We start from the raw sequence: 14,809 nt of genomic DNA, 5'->3' as shown, positions 1-14,809 counted from the left end.
TGGGGGCCAAAAGAAAATGACAGGGAATTTTTTTCTGATTTTTTTACTTAGTATCAAGTATAATATTTGTCCCTGTAAGTTTTTTATTTATTTTTTTTTCCCACAAGATTATAACCTGGATGTGAGCATTTACTTGTGTTTAATTTGAGTATTGCTTGATCCAGCAGATTTTTTAGTGATAGTTATTGCATAAATCCATCAAGCTACCCATTCTGTATACCAGAAGGACAGTGGATGTCCTTCTGGTTTTGTCTATTTTATGTTTAAATGTTGATCCTTCCTTCATCAGCCTTCCTACTTTTTTCTTACACTCTCTCAATAGGGTAGGCAGTATAAAAGATAAGGTTTTTTACAGCAAATGTTGTCCTAAAATCCTATTACAAAGAATGGAAGGATATATTCAACTTTCTCTAAGTTCAGATAAAGAAAGATTTCCACAGGATTATTGAGCGACAGAAGAATGCAAGAGCAGTTGTATCTCTCACAAAGGTCTATTGTTTCATTATATCACCCAAAATCATGAACTGAGAATTATGAATGGCCTACACACTGCTGCCAAACTAAACTTGAACCACATCCTTGTTCTGGTTGTTTTCTCTGGAATGTTGCCTCCAAGACTGCACACAATATGCCTGCCAGTGCCAGGTGCCAAACAGCAGTGTGAGTCAACAATGGTTTCTGTGGAATTATTTTTACCTGTGTGGTTGCTGTCATTTACTTTGTCAAAGTCTCTGATAACAAGACTCTTTACATCGGTACCACATTGATTTTTATCGCCTTCTTTTAGTTTCTCTATTGGTCCTCAACTTTTAGAGCTGTGTTCATGGAGAAAATATTGCTCCTTGTACAGCTACTACAGAACACAGGGCAAATCAACATGAGTAAGTGAACTGCTTTTCTGTGTCCTGATGTAATATATGTTCTACTGTTTCCACAGAAGAGTTGACAGCCTCGGAGGAACCTGAATAACTGCAGAGTGACAGGATAAAGAGGATACAGTTCTCTCGATAAGAGCAGGTGAGACAAATTCAAAGTCACAAAAAGACTGAGTTAATTGCAGATAGACGGTTGAAGTCATCAAACAGGATCTGTGCCCCTAAAGTAAACCTATACATAGTGATAAAACTACACATCAGAACTGTACGTCCTCATTTTAAATAAGTGTGGAGGTATTTCTGTGCTATCTAAAAATAGGCCTACATTAATCTTTTACATATTACAGCCAGTAATTTTAGATTAATTTCATCGCATTTTTTTGTTTTATCTAATTCATTTCATAATGGGTTTCACTGTTTATTTTCAGTTCCCGAGTTTGTCTCATTCACAGAGCTTCTTATTACCTGTTGTAAACTCCTCACACCTTCTGCAGGTGAGTTTTTTATGATATTTGTCCCTGAAATTGCATCACTTTCATTATACTTTACAGTTATGCATTGGTGTTTTTTATTTAGAAGAATAAAAAGTCAAATTTGGTATTTCTTAATATCAGTTTTTTGTAATCATAAGGGATGTAAAGCATCCTTTTGAGTTGGTGTTTTCATCAGTGTATGCTTTAATATAATAAAAGACATCTCTTTGGATTTTTGTTAGGTGTACCTGACAGCAAACGATCTTTCCTCATTTTCAGTTCCTCACACTCAGTAGGAACTGTATCTAACAGATAAAGAGAAGAAAAACTAATTACAAAAGCTTTCCTCATTTTTGTGTTCCTTCTCCAAGATCAGTGTCATGGCTGCATATGGACAGACTCAGTACAGCCCTGCCCTCCAGCCCACGGGACCATACGCACCGTACACTCACCACACACAGGGCTACAGCATGCCTTCTTACAGTGAGTACAAATTGACACAGTCTTATGTTTAAAAAATCATGCATTACTGTGGAAATTATCACTAGATATTTCTAATGTGATGGCAAGGTGTGCATAAAAAAAAACAATACAGTGTGTAGGGCAGCATCCACTTGATGCCATTATGATACAGTGACATCACAAAACAAAAGAGGAAAAATGGGGGCAACGTCACAGCAAATAAGATAGATGACAGAGATGTGTCATATATTCCAGACATAGGCATATTTTATTCGGTAATCAAAAAGTCAAGTTCAAGGAATAACCAATGACACAAATTCACAAATAACCTGACTACGTAAATGTGAAGAATACAGAATAAAAATCTGACATGGTGGTCAGGGCATGATTTTGTATAAAATCTCAGACTACTGTTTGCTTTGGTCTTAGGAAATATACAACAAATCAAAATGCTGGCTATCAGCACCTACCACTAATATTGTTTATTATTATCAAATAAAAGGCATGAATAATTCAAGATCTACAAATATAATTTTACAATACTACATGCTGGTTAGGTTTATTGTGAATGCAACGTAAACATTCTGCTGTTCTTATTCTAGATATAAAAACTGAGGACGGTCTGAGTCACTCACCAGGACAGACAGGACTACTGGGCTACTCAAACTTCAGCAGCACCCCTCCCAGTCAAAGCCTCTACAGTTACTCACACACACATGGTTAGTCTGAAACACTCTACGTACCTAATTTCAGGAATCATTGTCAATCTCACTGATACACAGAGCTTTTGTAAATCATCTTTGATTTGGCCTCGCTTGACGGAGCATCTATGATTGCCATAGTCTTCTCTCTTCTCCTCTCCTCTCATCTAATCTCCTCTCACCTCCTCTCCTCTCCTCTCGTCAACACCTGTTCTCCATTAGCTGTGGTCTGGACTCCTGGCGTCAAAAGTCTCTCCACCCCTCCTCTTTTCTCAGGGTCAGGCCCCCTTTCTCCACTCAGACCAACAACACAGCATGCAAGCGCTTGTTTCTGTTACTCCAAAGAAAGAAAGAGTGGTAAAATAAGTAGACTAAGAGCCAGAGAAAGAAAGCAGGAAGAAAAAAGCAAGAGTTGTGACATGAAGAAAAGATGGGCAGAGGGTCTTTCTGGTAAAGAAATCCTGATGAAGATGCATTATGCTTTGGAGTGTATGCAGCTCTCCGCATGTCAAATGTGTGTTTGAGTGTGATTGAGTGTGTGTGCTGTACACATTCCTTAGTCGCCCGGCGCCCAAAGCATGACTTGCTCAATGCGACTTTATGGCTTTGAAACCAGCATGAAATTGACCTTGTATGTGACAGGGGAGAGGTTAAGGGCTATTTTACGGAGGGCTGAGCAGGTTTAATGTTGCAGACACGACATGAGCTGTTTCAACCGTGTGGATTAAACACAGGAGAGACAAAAACTTAAAAATAACTTTGATCATTGGAATATGGGCTTTTGATATGGTATTGAACCAGAGCACCTACATCCTGCCACAAGTGTAATTATAGTACAACCCCAATTCCAAAAATAAATTATAAAATGTAAATAAAACAGAATGCAAATCTCAGAAGCTAATATTTTCTTCAGAATAAAACACAGGCTACATATCAACTTTGACAGTGAGATATTTGACTATTTCATGGACAATATTTTGTCATTTTAAATCTCATGCAAGTGACACGTCTTGAAAAATTGAAAGGTGGCAACAATAGCGGTGCAGGAAAAATAAGTGGTACTACAAAGAAAACAACTGGAGGAACAACATTGCAACTAATATGTTTAACTGTCAATAAGTCAGTAATATGCCTGGGTATGAAATTAGTCTCTCAGAGGAAAATATGGTCATGGGTTCAGAAATCTGCAAATAACTTTCAACAAAACAGAAGATAATGTTTTGTAAAATTATGGAGGACTGAATAATTCATCATATAGCGTTCATAATATCATAAAAAATTCTGAGAATCTGGAGACATGTTTGTGATCAAGGAGTACGGCTGAAAATCATTATGAGATGTCTTTGATCTTCAGGTCCATGTGCAGTTTTGCATTAGGACGTGGTTCTGTCATGGAAATCACTGCATTTGCTCAGGAAAACTTCCAGAAATCATTGTCTGTTAATAGACAGTTTACTGTGCCATACAAAAATGCAGATTAAGGCTCTATCATGTGCAGATAAAGCCATATTTCAACATGACCCTGAACAGAACTGCTCTTATCTTTCCTGGGAAAAAGCTTGATTAAAATTAACTGAGGCCAAGTGGAAAATTGTTCTGTGGTCAGACTAATCAAAATTTGAAAATCGTTTTGGATATCGTGGGTGCCACGTCCTCCAGACTAAAGAGGACAGGAACCATATGGCTTACTTGTGCTTAATTCAGAAGTCTGAGTCTCTGATGGTATGGGGTGCGATAGTGCCAATGGAAGTGACAACTTGCACATCTGGAAAGGCATAATTAATGTTGAAAGGTATACAAATATGTCCCCATATATTTAATCAAACTGAACATAACAAAGAGGTGTCTCTGTAAAAAAGAGTCTTTACAGAGAGGTGACAAAATAACTGAGGAAATGTCATCGTACTTCATCATGTCAGAAATTTGTGTGAGGAAACACTGGAGGCAGGTAAAAAGTTGCAAAGTTATTTATTGATATAAATTCTAGAGGGTGGGACCACAATCAGAATAGAAGTAAAGATAAAGAAATACTGTAGCTAATGAAACACTGAAAAAAGGCTAAACAAATGGGAAAAAAAATTCTATTGCGATCTGGCTCAAAATGTAATCAAATTAATTAGATTTACCAAAAAATAAGGACCTAAAAAATTTGTGAATTAAATTGAAAAAAACAGGCAGGATCGAGGTCAATAAGACTTTTAAAAAACAATACTCAAAACCTTGAAATAATTCTGAAGCTGGCAGATAACTAATGCAGAGTCTTCAAAGATCGGAGTAATGTGAGCTCTCTTTCTCATCTGGGCAACATTTGTGCTGCTGAGTTTTGAAGTAGTTGTAGTTGTGATATACTCTTCTTCGTGAGACCAGGAAGCAAAGTGTTACAGTAATAAATTATGCAGGCTTTATAACCATGCACACATAACCATGCATAGGTTCTACAATGGCTTGAGTTGGGGTTAGAGAGCATTCACGTCAAGTAATATTAGTACAGAAGATTTATTCATGTCCACATTGTGCCAGAGGTCATTCATAATTTTGACTAGTGCTGTGATTAATTAAAAATTATTTACAACATATGATTTAAGTGATCAAGAACAAGCTTCTCTAAAACTTTACTTAGAAATAGTGGATGAGAAACTGATCTGTACTTGTTGAATATGTATTGATCTCGATAGTTTTTCTTTAAATGTGTCTTAACTATGGCAGACAAAGCAGTAGGAAAAGAATCATTTACAATTACAAAAAACTTTTTAAAAAGGATGCTGAGATCGGTTCTAAAACACAGGTCAGGGTGGTTTTATTTAGTAAATGACTTTGCCAAAAGTCAGCATCAATCAGGACAAAATTATCCAGTGTTCCCTCATGTAAAAAGAGTGGTAATGGTTTCCCTTTTAAAATGGCCTACACATTTCTCACATGTAGGAGTGGTGGGCACATTGCCAGACTCTGCACAAACAGGGTTAGTTAAACTGTCAAAAACTGTGAACATAATTCTAATAAGGAAATCCCTTCACATTTGCCCACTAGTTCCTGAAAAACGATTGGCACCATTCCTTCCTCTCAGGCTGATAGTCATTCGATTGTGATTGGTCAAAAAGAATACAAGCGCCTGAATGTTTTCCCCCCGTATAACAGACTGTAGAACTACTGCCTAATGGATAAATACGAGGTCAACAAACAACAAAATATGCCAAATTTCAGTGCTCATGGTGACAGCTTGAAATTAATTTTATTGAAAAGAAATAAATATACTGTATGACTTATTGCTACGTTACTTTGCAATGATTTCATATCTCTGTTACTTTTTATAGAAACACACAAACTAATATAACAGAACTACCATTAACACAGCAATAGCCTTGTTAAGTATTATATTTGATATGGCAAGCTTTGTTGATATATGTGTCAAGTTGTGCATCAGTCTGATTAAAATCTATAATTAAAGAGGTTAGAGTATCGCATTTTGTCCATCCATTAATTTCACTCTGTTATCCATGAGTGGGTCGGCCTGAATATGGGTAACAAACCCCCTTCTCTCCAGCCACCTCGTCCAGCTCTTCTGGGGTTGATTGGTTGATTTATTGTATAACTGCAAATTCATTTTCATATAACTCAAACAATCACTTAATCCCTTCGAACCCAATGGCCCAAATACAGGTTGGCTGAAAATGATCTCTCTCCTTGTCTTCATTTTCTATGCATCAATTAAAGGCTCAAATCCCTGAGAATATTTATGAGTGTGGACAGTTGTCAATGTCCTAATTTGTTTCCAGAGCTTTGATTTGACTCTCACTTCCTTCATCAGCAGATGGACATTGCCTATAATATTACTTAATGACTCTGAATATTTGTCTTTTTAGAGATGAAAATGTTACCTGCTCAAAACTGTCTGTTGCATCCAGTGCACTCTTAATCCTTCCCCAGCAGCACGAGTCCTGATCAAAACATTTTCATCCCTATGAAAACAGTTAGTATTTTCCATTTTATATTCTCCTTAAGAGAATATTCAGATGTGAGACATTACACAGGAATGTAAATATTCATGTAAGCAGGATTTTGATGGATCCCTTTGGCAAACTGTACAGTCGTCACTGACTATGCTTTGTTCGAGCACCAGTGTTGAACCATCAAACATTTTTTTTAAAGTGTAGTCAGAATGTGAAGGACAGTGTTCCCAAACAAAATAAATTTGTTTGAATATTCTTATGCATAAATCATTAACTGCAAACTTCAAAGCGTAATTAACTGCCACAGCAGTCAAAGGTTTAAAGGATTTGAGAATGTTTCCATGTCATCCATTATTCTGCACACAGTACGCAAACATGCACACATAAACACACACCACATAAGCCTTACTGTACAGTATGTGTCCAACTGAAACCAAATGGAGGCCTTTCTGTGTTTACTGGATCGACATCCTGTATTTTTCTTGTACTCACTCTGACGGCTGTTGTGTTGTCTGGGGAGGTTTCTTCCACTGAGTCATTATCTCCTTTGTGTCATGCATTTTGGCATGAAGGAGAAGGAATAGGAGGCAAGACTAAACAGTTGTGGACTGATGATGTGATCTGAGGTACATTTAAGAAAAGAAAAAAAAGATGCATATCAGTGCAATTTAAGTCATGTCAGGCAGAAGATGGCACTTTGTTGGACTGCTAGGAGCAAAAGTAAACAAGACAATCAAAGAAAAGATGCACCATTTCTGGTCATTTCTTAAACCTTATTAGATTAAGTTAAACTTCCAACTATATGTGGCTAAAGCTTCTGATCATTAAACAGTGGGCAATATGTGGAAATCAAGCAATTGCAAAGGAATGTTATCTAATCTCTGTTTTCGTTTGATTGTCATAAAAATGATCTTCTGTGGTTCATAAGCTATACGTTAGAATCTGTCAGACTTTCTATGTTTTGTCAATAAAATGCCCTTCATTTCTTCCGAATACTACAATCCAAACTCGAGCCACATTCAACCATTTCTTGTCCCCACTGACAAAAAAAATGATGGAAAAACGTTTCTTTATATTTTATCATTTTCTTTGGGCAATAATGATAGCAATCAATGTTTTTTAACAAATGGTTGAGATGAGACATCTTAGTAAAAGTATCAAAATTTCATCAAGAAATTGCATAACACATGCTCACTTTTAGCAGTATATAACTAAATCAAGTGGTATAGATGGTTCAGGCAGGTTTGAGTTCACAACATTTTAATTTGTGCAATATAGTCACTGAAAAATGTGCTCTACCAAATGATAGAGTAGGACATGAAAGCTTTAAGTATTTTAGATATAAAATACTTTTACAGTTCAGTTTTTCATCAGTCAAATTATTTTAAGCATGCAGTGAGGGTTGCCATAAGATGAACACTAAAAACTCCCCTGGCTCTGGTTCTTCCTCTATCACACCAAGCAGGTCAGATTTTTACTTTTTAATCATCTGTGATGCAGATTAAACTGTGTACATGCATCAATAGTTTTCAGATAATACATCAAATAAATTTTCACAAGCATCAACATGAGGTTGACATTTATATATTTGACATATTTGACATGTCTCAGTCTGGACAAAAAAAGAAAGTACTCATGCAATATCCCCAAAGGATGCATTGTTTAAAGTTTGGTGATCTCTTAGATTGTTCTAAGTCTACCCTTTAAGTTGCATTTTTTGTCTCAGCTTGTTTAGAAAGCTGAGACAAAATGCTTCCATGCTAGCACACTGAATTAAGATGGTGGACGTGGTCAGGACTGTAATAAACAGCGTTTCAGCACTTTCGCCATCCAATTGTGGCATGTTTCTCACTACTGTAAGCGAGTCAAGCCTCACATATGTCCGTTTTCATTGATTAATGGGTACAGGTAATGGGCTGTCTGCTAATAAGCTCTTTCATTTAATGAACTATCATGATTCTTCTACGGAGTTATATGTCTCTTATCAGAAGCCTCACACAATGCAGGCTTTTGATAATTTGCTGTCAAAAGCTCATTTGTTCTTCTTTGGCCATTAGCCAGCATCTCTGCACATTTCTTGTTTTTTCAAAAGTGAGACATCCAGCTAAACTGTTAACAGAAAGAATAGTATTCAAACTGAAAATTTCCCTTGCTGTCATAGATTGAGGCGATAAGATTGCAAGAGAATTAATTAAACAGACAAACAAACAGCAGAGGCAGACTTGACAGGATGATGCAGATGGGGAAAAATTGCTTGGAGGAAGACATTCTTGCCTTGGCTTGATTAGATTAGAAAATTCCCAGGGCAGCAGGAAGAGAAGAAGCGACAGACTTTCCCACCTGTATTGTCATGTCAGTCATAAATCCAGCTCCAGGCTCCTACAGCTCTGAGCTGTCACAGAGAAAGGAGTCAAAGTTTCTCTACTTCCACCAAATGACTTCAAATTACTTCAAATGTCAGATCAGATGCTGTGGCTTATATAAGGTTTATCAGTCAATACAAGATGAAGCACAGTCATAAATCCCATAGTTTATGATTTATGATCACACAGCACGATTATTAGTGGAAGCTCTGACCTTTTCAACTCTTATTATTATTTTTAGGTGGCGGTATTTCATCTGGAATTTTTCAGGGGACCCATGCAATCTCAAGTTCAACCCCATTCAACCCTACCCAACAAGTGAGTAATGTAGCTGTTTATCTCCCACAGGATTTTACCTTTGAATATACTGCAATCATCTCTTGAAAAGACTATATCAGACAAAAATTTGGAAACTTGTCTAAAGTATGTTTTAATTTGTCAGTTGATATCGTTCCTATTGTTTGTGTTTTAATGTCACAGACTAACATTCTTGTTTGTGTTATTAGGAGTTTTCTGCCTATTCAAGCTACAGCCAGAGTCAGTACTCTCCATATTATAACTCACATCCCTACAACAGCCCCTACCTAACCAGCAGCAACATCAGCCCTGCTGCCATCACGGCACCGTTAGCCTATCAGCACCCAGAGCACCCCGTTATGATGCCCAATCACAGCCCAGACTCACATACAGGTAAATAACTTTTGTTTCAAAATCTGCGATCTCTAGTATTCTGTCTTTATTTGTTTCTTTCTGTAATTACATTTACTCTTATCTGTCTATCAAAGCATGTGGACTGCAGCAGTGTCTGAGAAAGAGAGATGCATAGATGTGCCATTGTTTTATCATTGTGGCAGCTACGTAATGAGGAGGTTACTAGAATGTTGTCCGCATTGTCTACCTGCCAGACTAAAAGGAACTGAATTATTGCAGCTGAGATATTCTTAAATATTAGTGCCTGTGAATCCTCTAAAACCCATGGATCCTCGCCACAATGCAACTCAGTTATACTTATCTATGGCAAGTAAATTAATTCAGACCTGTAAAATCACAGGAACCCTCTGCTTGATGTGCTGAATGTATTTTCATTTTTTTGTGTGTTGTGTTTTATGTGTGTGTGTTTTAGGAGAGTACCACCCTCCGCCTAGCCCCTCTACACCAGGTAAAGAGGAGGGGGTCCCAGCACGAAGGGGGGCAGATGGCAAGCTGAGGGGAAGAAAAAGAGTCAGTGACCCTGTTCCTCCTCTGGACTCTGATATAGAGGTAAATGCGCTCTCACACAATGTTGGAAATTATCAGTATTTCTCTACAATATTTATCTTGATCTCTCTCTCTCACACACGCACACACACACACACACACACATGCACACACACCAACTGTCATGTGGTTAACATTACATATCTGTTATTTCACTGCAGCGAGTGTTTATCTGGGATCTGGATGAAACCATCATCATTTTCCATTCGCTCCTCACGGGAACTTTCTCCTCACGATTTGGCAAGGTAAGGTCATATGACCCCCCCCCTTTGTCATTTACTGTAAGAAGTATGTTCTGTAGCAAATCGCCATCTCACAACAGCTGATTGGCACAGTTTGTTTGGCACAAAATCTGCACAGCAAACATGTAATCCTGCTTTAGGAAAATCACGCTTTGTGATTAACTGCTGATTTAACTAACAGTGGAAGTCCATGACCTCTGGGTCTCATCCCTGAGCCTTTTCACACGCTGACTTTGTTTTGCCTCTCTGCCCTCTTGTTTCTTTTCATAATGCACCAGGGTTGTTTAGCTACCCTGACAACCTGCAGCGTGATTGACAGTCAGCGGGACCTTTACATAACAGACAGGCAGCTGACAAGAGGCAGACAGTGGTGCATTTCTTGATTTTGGCCGAGGCTCTGTGTTTTGAATTCTCACGGTCCCCCTGCGGGTTGACATAAGGCTGATGGGAGTTTGAGAGCAGCGTTGCTGATCAGTTCAGCCCCCGGTAGGCTTTGCATGTTGTTGTTTCTTTTTCTTTCTTTTCTGCCACAGAGAAGGGCTGAAGAGAAAAAGGGAGGAAGAGCCAGAATGAGAGTTAGACCTTGTGGACGTGTTGAAATGTGACTCATGAGCCAAAAATTCCTCCCACCACTAGAACACCCTACTGCTGGATCCAGGGGAGCTCAGTTGGACAGAGTCTTACATCAAAACTTAGACATGCAGCAGAGGAAATAAATGAGCGAAAAACAGATTAACACTCCAGTATGTCAAGATGGCTTACAAGCAAGCACATTTTTTTGTTTGTTTGTTTTCTGTTTCTATCTCCTGAGTTTGCAGCTAATGTGTTCTTCTTTTACACACATAAAACATCAAATTTGATTGTTTCTACTTTGTGTCCTGATTTCTGTAGGCTCCACTTCTAAATAAGCCCTTTAAAACTTTTATCAAAAACAAATGTGTGGATCTGTATGTAAAGGGATGACTGGGATCTGTCTCAGGAGAGACTAATGGGTGTGTTGAAAGACTCTTGTTTTCACCAGCTTAATGAGCAAAAGGTATACATTCCACCTGAGAAACTGACCCCTCCTCTAATATCATCTCATCCAGTATCTCGTCGATCATACAACACCCTAGTCTGTCCAACAGTATGTGAATTCTCTTCCACCAGCTGTCTGTCATATAAGTAAATTCTCTGCATAAGAGTAAAGGTGAGAAGTGAGTGTTCTGGGTGTGTTTTTGTTTAAACTCTTCTTTAGGATTAAAAGAGGCTTTTGTTTGTCTGTCTGTGTGGTTACAGCCCTAGTTTAAAAAGGAGGATGATTACAGATCATTATTTTAATTGTTAAACAAACAGAACAAACCTCTCTTAAGCCTTTAACCCCTCCCTCTTCATCCTTCCTATCCATTTCTTTCTTTCTCAATCCTCCCCCTTGCCATTTTCTCCCGGTCATGCTCCTTGTTCCTCCTCCTGAACCTTCTTTGCCCCCTGTCCTCAATTACCTCTTTTACACCCTTTCTTTTTGGGGGGAGGAAGGCATTTTGTAATTGCCATAATTTACCCTACTTGTGTCTTCATGCATTTAATCATTCTGAGCCAAGAGACAGCCCCGGCTTGACATGTCATATAGACTAATAAGATGCTCACCTTTGGCTGACACCTCTGTGCTTCACCTGTCTTGCTGCCAGTGCTGCCTTCAAACAATGCACCACACATAACTTCACACACCTTCTTTTGTGTCTTAAATAGCAGCATGGCCATGCTGTTTGTCAGCTCGCCTGCCTACAGATTGTGATTTATGTATTTCTGTTTGTGAGGTCTTATACATTTCTCATTACACTTATTAACTGAAGCTGGTGTAACGCAACACCTGGTTGTTTGGTTTTCTTTCAGTGGGAGTCAAAATTAACGGAGGAATTTAGGCTGGATGGTGGGACAGAAAAAGTGGAAAGATTAGAACCTTGTGCTGCTTTATGACTTGGTTATATGTGACGATACATGCTCCTGAGTTACAAAATCAACTGTTAATCCCATTTACTTTATACTTTTTTATTTGTGTTATGTAACGTTCCAATTCGTCATTTATCCTTTGATATCTGTCAGAACAAGATGGTGAGAACTCTTTGGACCTGTTTTAAATTTGTCATGCATCATAACGGTCTGCGTTCATTGCTTCAGTGGTGTTACAACTTGCTCATTTGCAATCGCGCAGGACTTCAGTTAGACTCTGTGACAACAATTACCATAGCAATTATTCTTTTAGTAAGAATTGTCTGCTGACTTTATTGCTAATGGGTATTCAGGGAATAAACTTCTCTGTAGTCATAGATCTACTGGAACGTGGTCCTCCAAGTGAACACAATAAAAGCAACTATGGGTCCATGGTGTCATGAGTTGTTGGAGTGCATGCATCCACAACTAAGCTCAAAGGCCCTAAATCAGGCTTGCAGCTGGCTGTTAGTCCATCACTTTGTTCCCAAATGGCATGTGAAGTAAGATCGAAAAGAAAATTTGGCGGTTAATAATTGAAATTCAGTCATTAAAGCGTCAGGTGATTAAATACTATCTGTGAAAATAATAAAAGCATCTTTATAAGCGTTTTTCGGAGTTTAATCTCCTATAAAAGTCTGTTGTGAATTAAAACAGTTGAAATTAATTAATTAAATCAGAACAGGTGTGAGAGGAGAACAGGCAAGAAAACTTGCCAGAATATACTGAACCAGGAAAGCAATAGTAAAGATAAGATTTTGCTAGGAGTTTGATTGACAGATGCATATTTATGCTTTCCTCTCCCTGAAACCTGTTTATGTCAGTCCAGTTGATGAGCAGGAAGCTATTATAGAGGCAGTCAGGCAGCTGCGTTGACATGATGGTAAGATGTTCAATAATCTGAATGAAATGATTTTTCTTTAAATACTAAATGTCTTGGGCAATCAGTTTCAGCCTAAACACGTTCTTTTTTTGGCTTTTTCTTTTAAGTTAGTCAAACTTTGTCCTGTTATAGAAATATATGTATACATATATAAAAACTCCACACTGCCTTCTTTCGAGCTCAGGTCCTCTACCAGAGACCTAAGGGCTTGACGGTTCAATGCAGTATCTGTTGTTAGAACTATGTTCTTCTGGACAGAGATCTCTGATGTTGTTCCCGGGATCTCCTGGAGCCACTCTCCCAGTTTGGGGGTCACGGCCCCGAGTGCTCCGATTACCACTGGTACAACTGCTGCCTTTAATTCCCACATCTTTTTGGCTTCCTCCTTCAGGCCTTGGTATTTTTCGAGCTTCTCGTGTTTCTTCTTGTTGATGTTGCTGTCACTTGGAACTGCTAAATCTATCACTACTGCTTTCTGCTGTAGTTTTTCTACCACCACAATGTCCAGTTGGTTTGCCATCACCTGCTTATCAGTCTGGATCTGGAAGTCTCACAGGATCTTAGCTCTGTCATTCTCCACTACCTCTGGAGGCATCTCCCATTTTGACTTTGGGACTTCCAACCTATACTCGGCACAGATGTTCCTGTACACTGTTCCCATTATTTGGTTATGGCGTTCCATGTATGCCTTACCTGCCTGCATCTTATACCCCGATATTATGTGTGGGACTGTCTCAGAGGCCTCTTTGCACAGCCTGCACCTGGGGTCATGTCTGGTGTGGCAGACCCTGGCCTCTGTTGCTCTTGTGCTCAGGGCCTGTTCTTGAGCTGTCATGATTAGTGCCTCTGTAGTGCATACATACATATATATATATATATATATATATATATATACAGACACACATATATACATACATATATATATATATATATAAATCTTAAATGTTATAATAAAAAATGTTGATACATTTGTCTGAGTAAATCTGTGCTCATTCAAAAGTGAAAGATGAAAATAAATTACCAAAAAGTAATCGCTTTAGGCCATTGACTAAATTGTTATTCTTCACTATCCTATCCTATTCCTATCAGTGTCAGCCCAGAATTTCAAATTGTGTCTATTCCCAGTCTATACATATGTCCATGGTAAGACATTTTAGTGATGGGGAAAAAACATTATGCTTCTTTTTTTCAAAGTGTTTCAAGGTTCAGGAGTCTTCATTTCTCTCTTTCTTTCTGTTCTTCAGGACTCTTCAAAGGCAGTGTCTCTGGGTTTGTGGATGGAGGAAATGATCTTCAATCTTGCCGATTCGAGGCTCTTCTTCAATGACTTGGAGGTGAGTTCTTAAATTTGTATGATCATACAACAAATAAAGCGTAGGCTTATTCTGTTTTGTTGACTGCCGTTCCATTTAGCTAGAATTTCAAACATAATGCCTTACTTCAATCATACATACCATACTTCAATCAAAACTCTAACTTGCACACATTCGCAGTTGTCCCAGAGTACAGAGTACAGTGGAACTATGAAACATTTTCCAGTAAGCTGGAAAACTGTAGCACTGAGCATATATCCACTGAGTTGGCATGACCAGAAAACCTTCCCTGCCACAGCCGAGCTAGAGTTTGACATTTGGGTGC

At 38.3% G+C, this 14,809-nt stretch overlaps 1 protein-coding gene across 2 annotated transcripts in view; it reads left to right on the top strand.

Annotated features, from left to right (window-relative positions):
* Positions 1 to 14,809, top strand: part of eya2 (EYA transcriptional coactivator and phosphatase 2) — a 33,599-nt gene that overhangs the window by 13,099 nt on the left and 5,691 nt on the right. Inside the window, exons 2-10 of one of the 2 annotated variants that reach the window (XM_072381760.1) lie at positions 941 to 1,017; positions 1,304 to 1,369; positions 1,720 to 1,831; positions 2,413 to 2,529; positions 9,063 to 9,139; positions 9,328 to 9,511; positions 9,945 to 10,081; positions 10,240 to 10,323; positions 14,416 to 14,505. In XM_072381760.1, coding sequence (XP_072237861.1) covers positions 1,729 to 1,831; positions 2,413 to 2,529; positions 9,063 to 9,139; positions 9,328 to 9,511; positions 9,945 to 10,081; positions 10,240 to 10,323; positions 14,416 to 14,505 — 792 coding nt within the window. In that variant the 5' untranslated portion in view covers positions 941 to 1,017; positions 1,304 to 1,369; positions 1,720 to 1,728. The remainder of the gene's footprint in view (positions 1 to 940; positions 1,018 to 1,303; positions 1,370 to 1,719; positions 1,832 to 2,412; positions 2,530 to 9,062; positions 9,140 to 9,327; positions 9,512 to 9,944; positions 10,082 to 10,239; positions 10,324 to 14,415; positions 14,506 to 14,809) is intronic. The other variant, XM_072381761.1, reaches the window with a different exon arrangement.

This window comes from Leuresthes tenuis, unplaced genomic scaffold (genome assembly GCF_036924035.1).
Source record: "Leuresthes tenuis unplaced genomic scaffold, fLeuTen1.0.hap1 SCAF_3, whole genome shotgun sequence".
NCBI lineage: Eukaryota > Metazoa > Chordata > Actinopteri > Atheriniformes > Atherinopsidae > Leuresthes > Leuresthes tenuis.
This window is presented reverse-complemented; position numbering and strand designations above follow the sequence as displayed.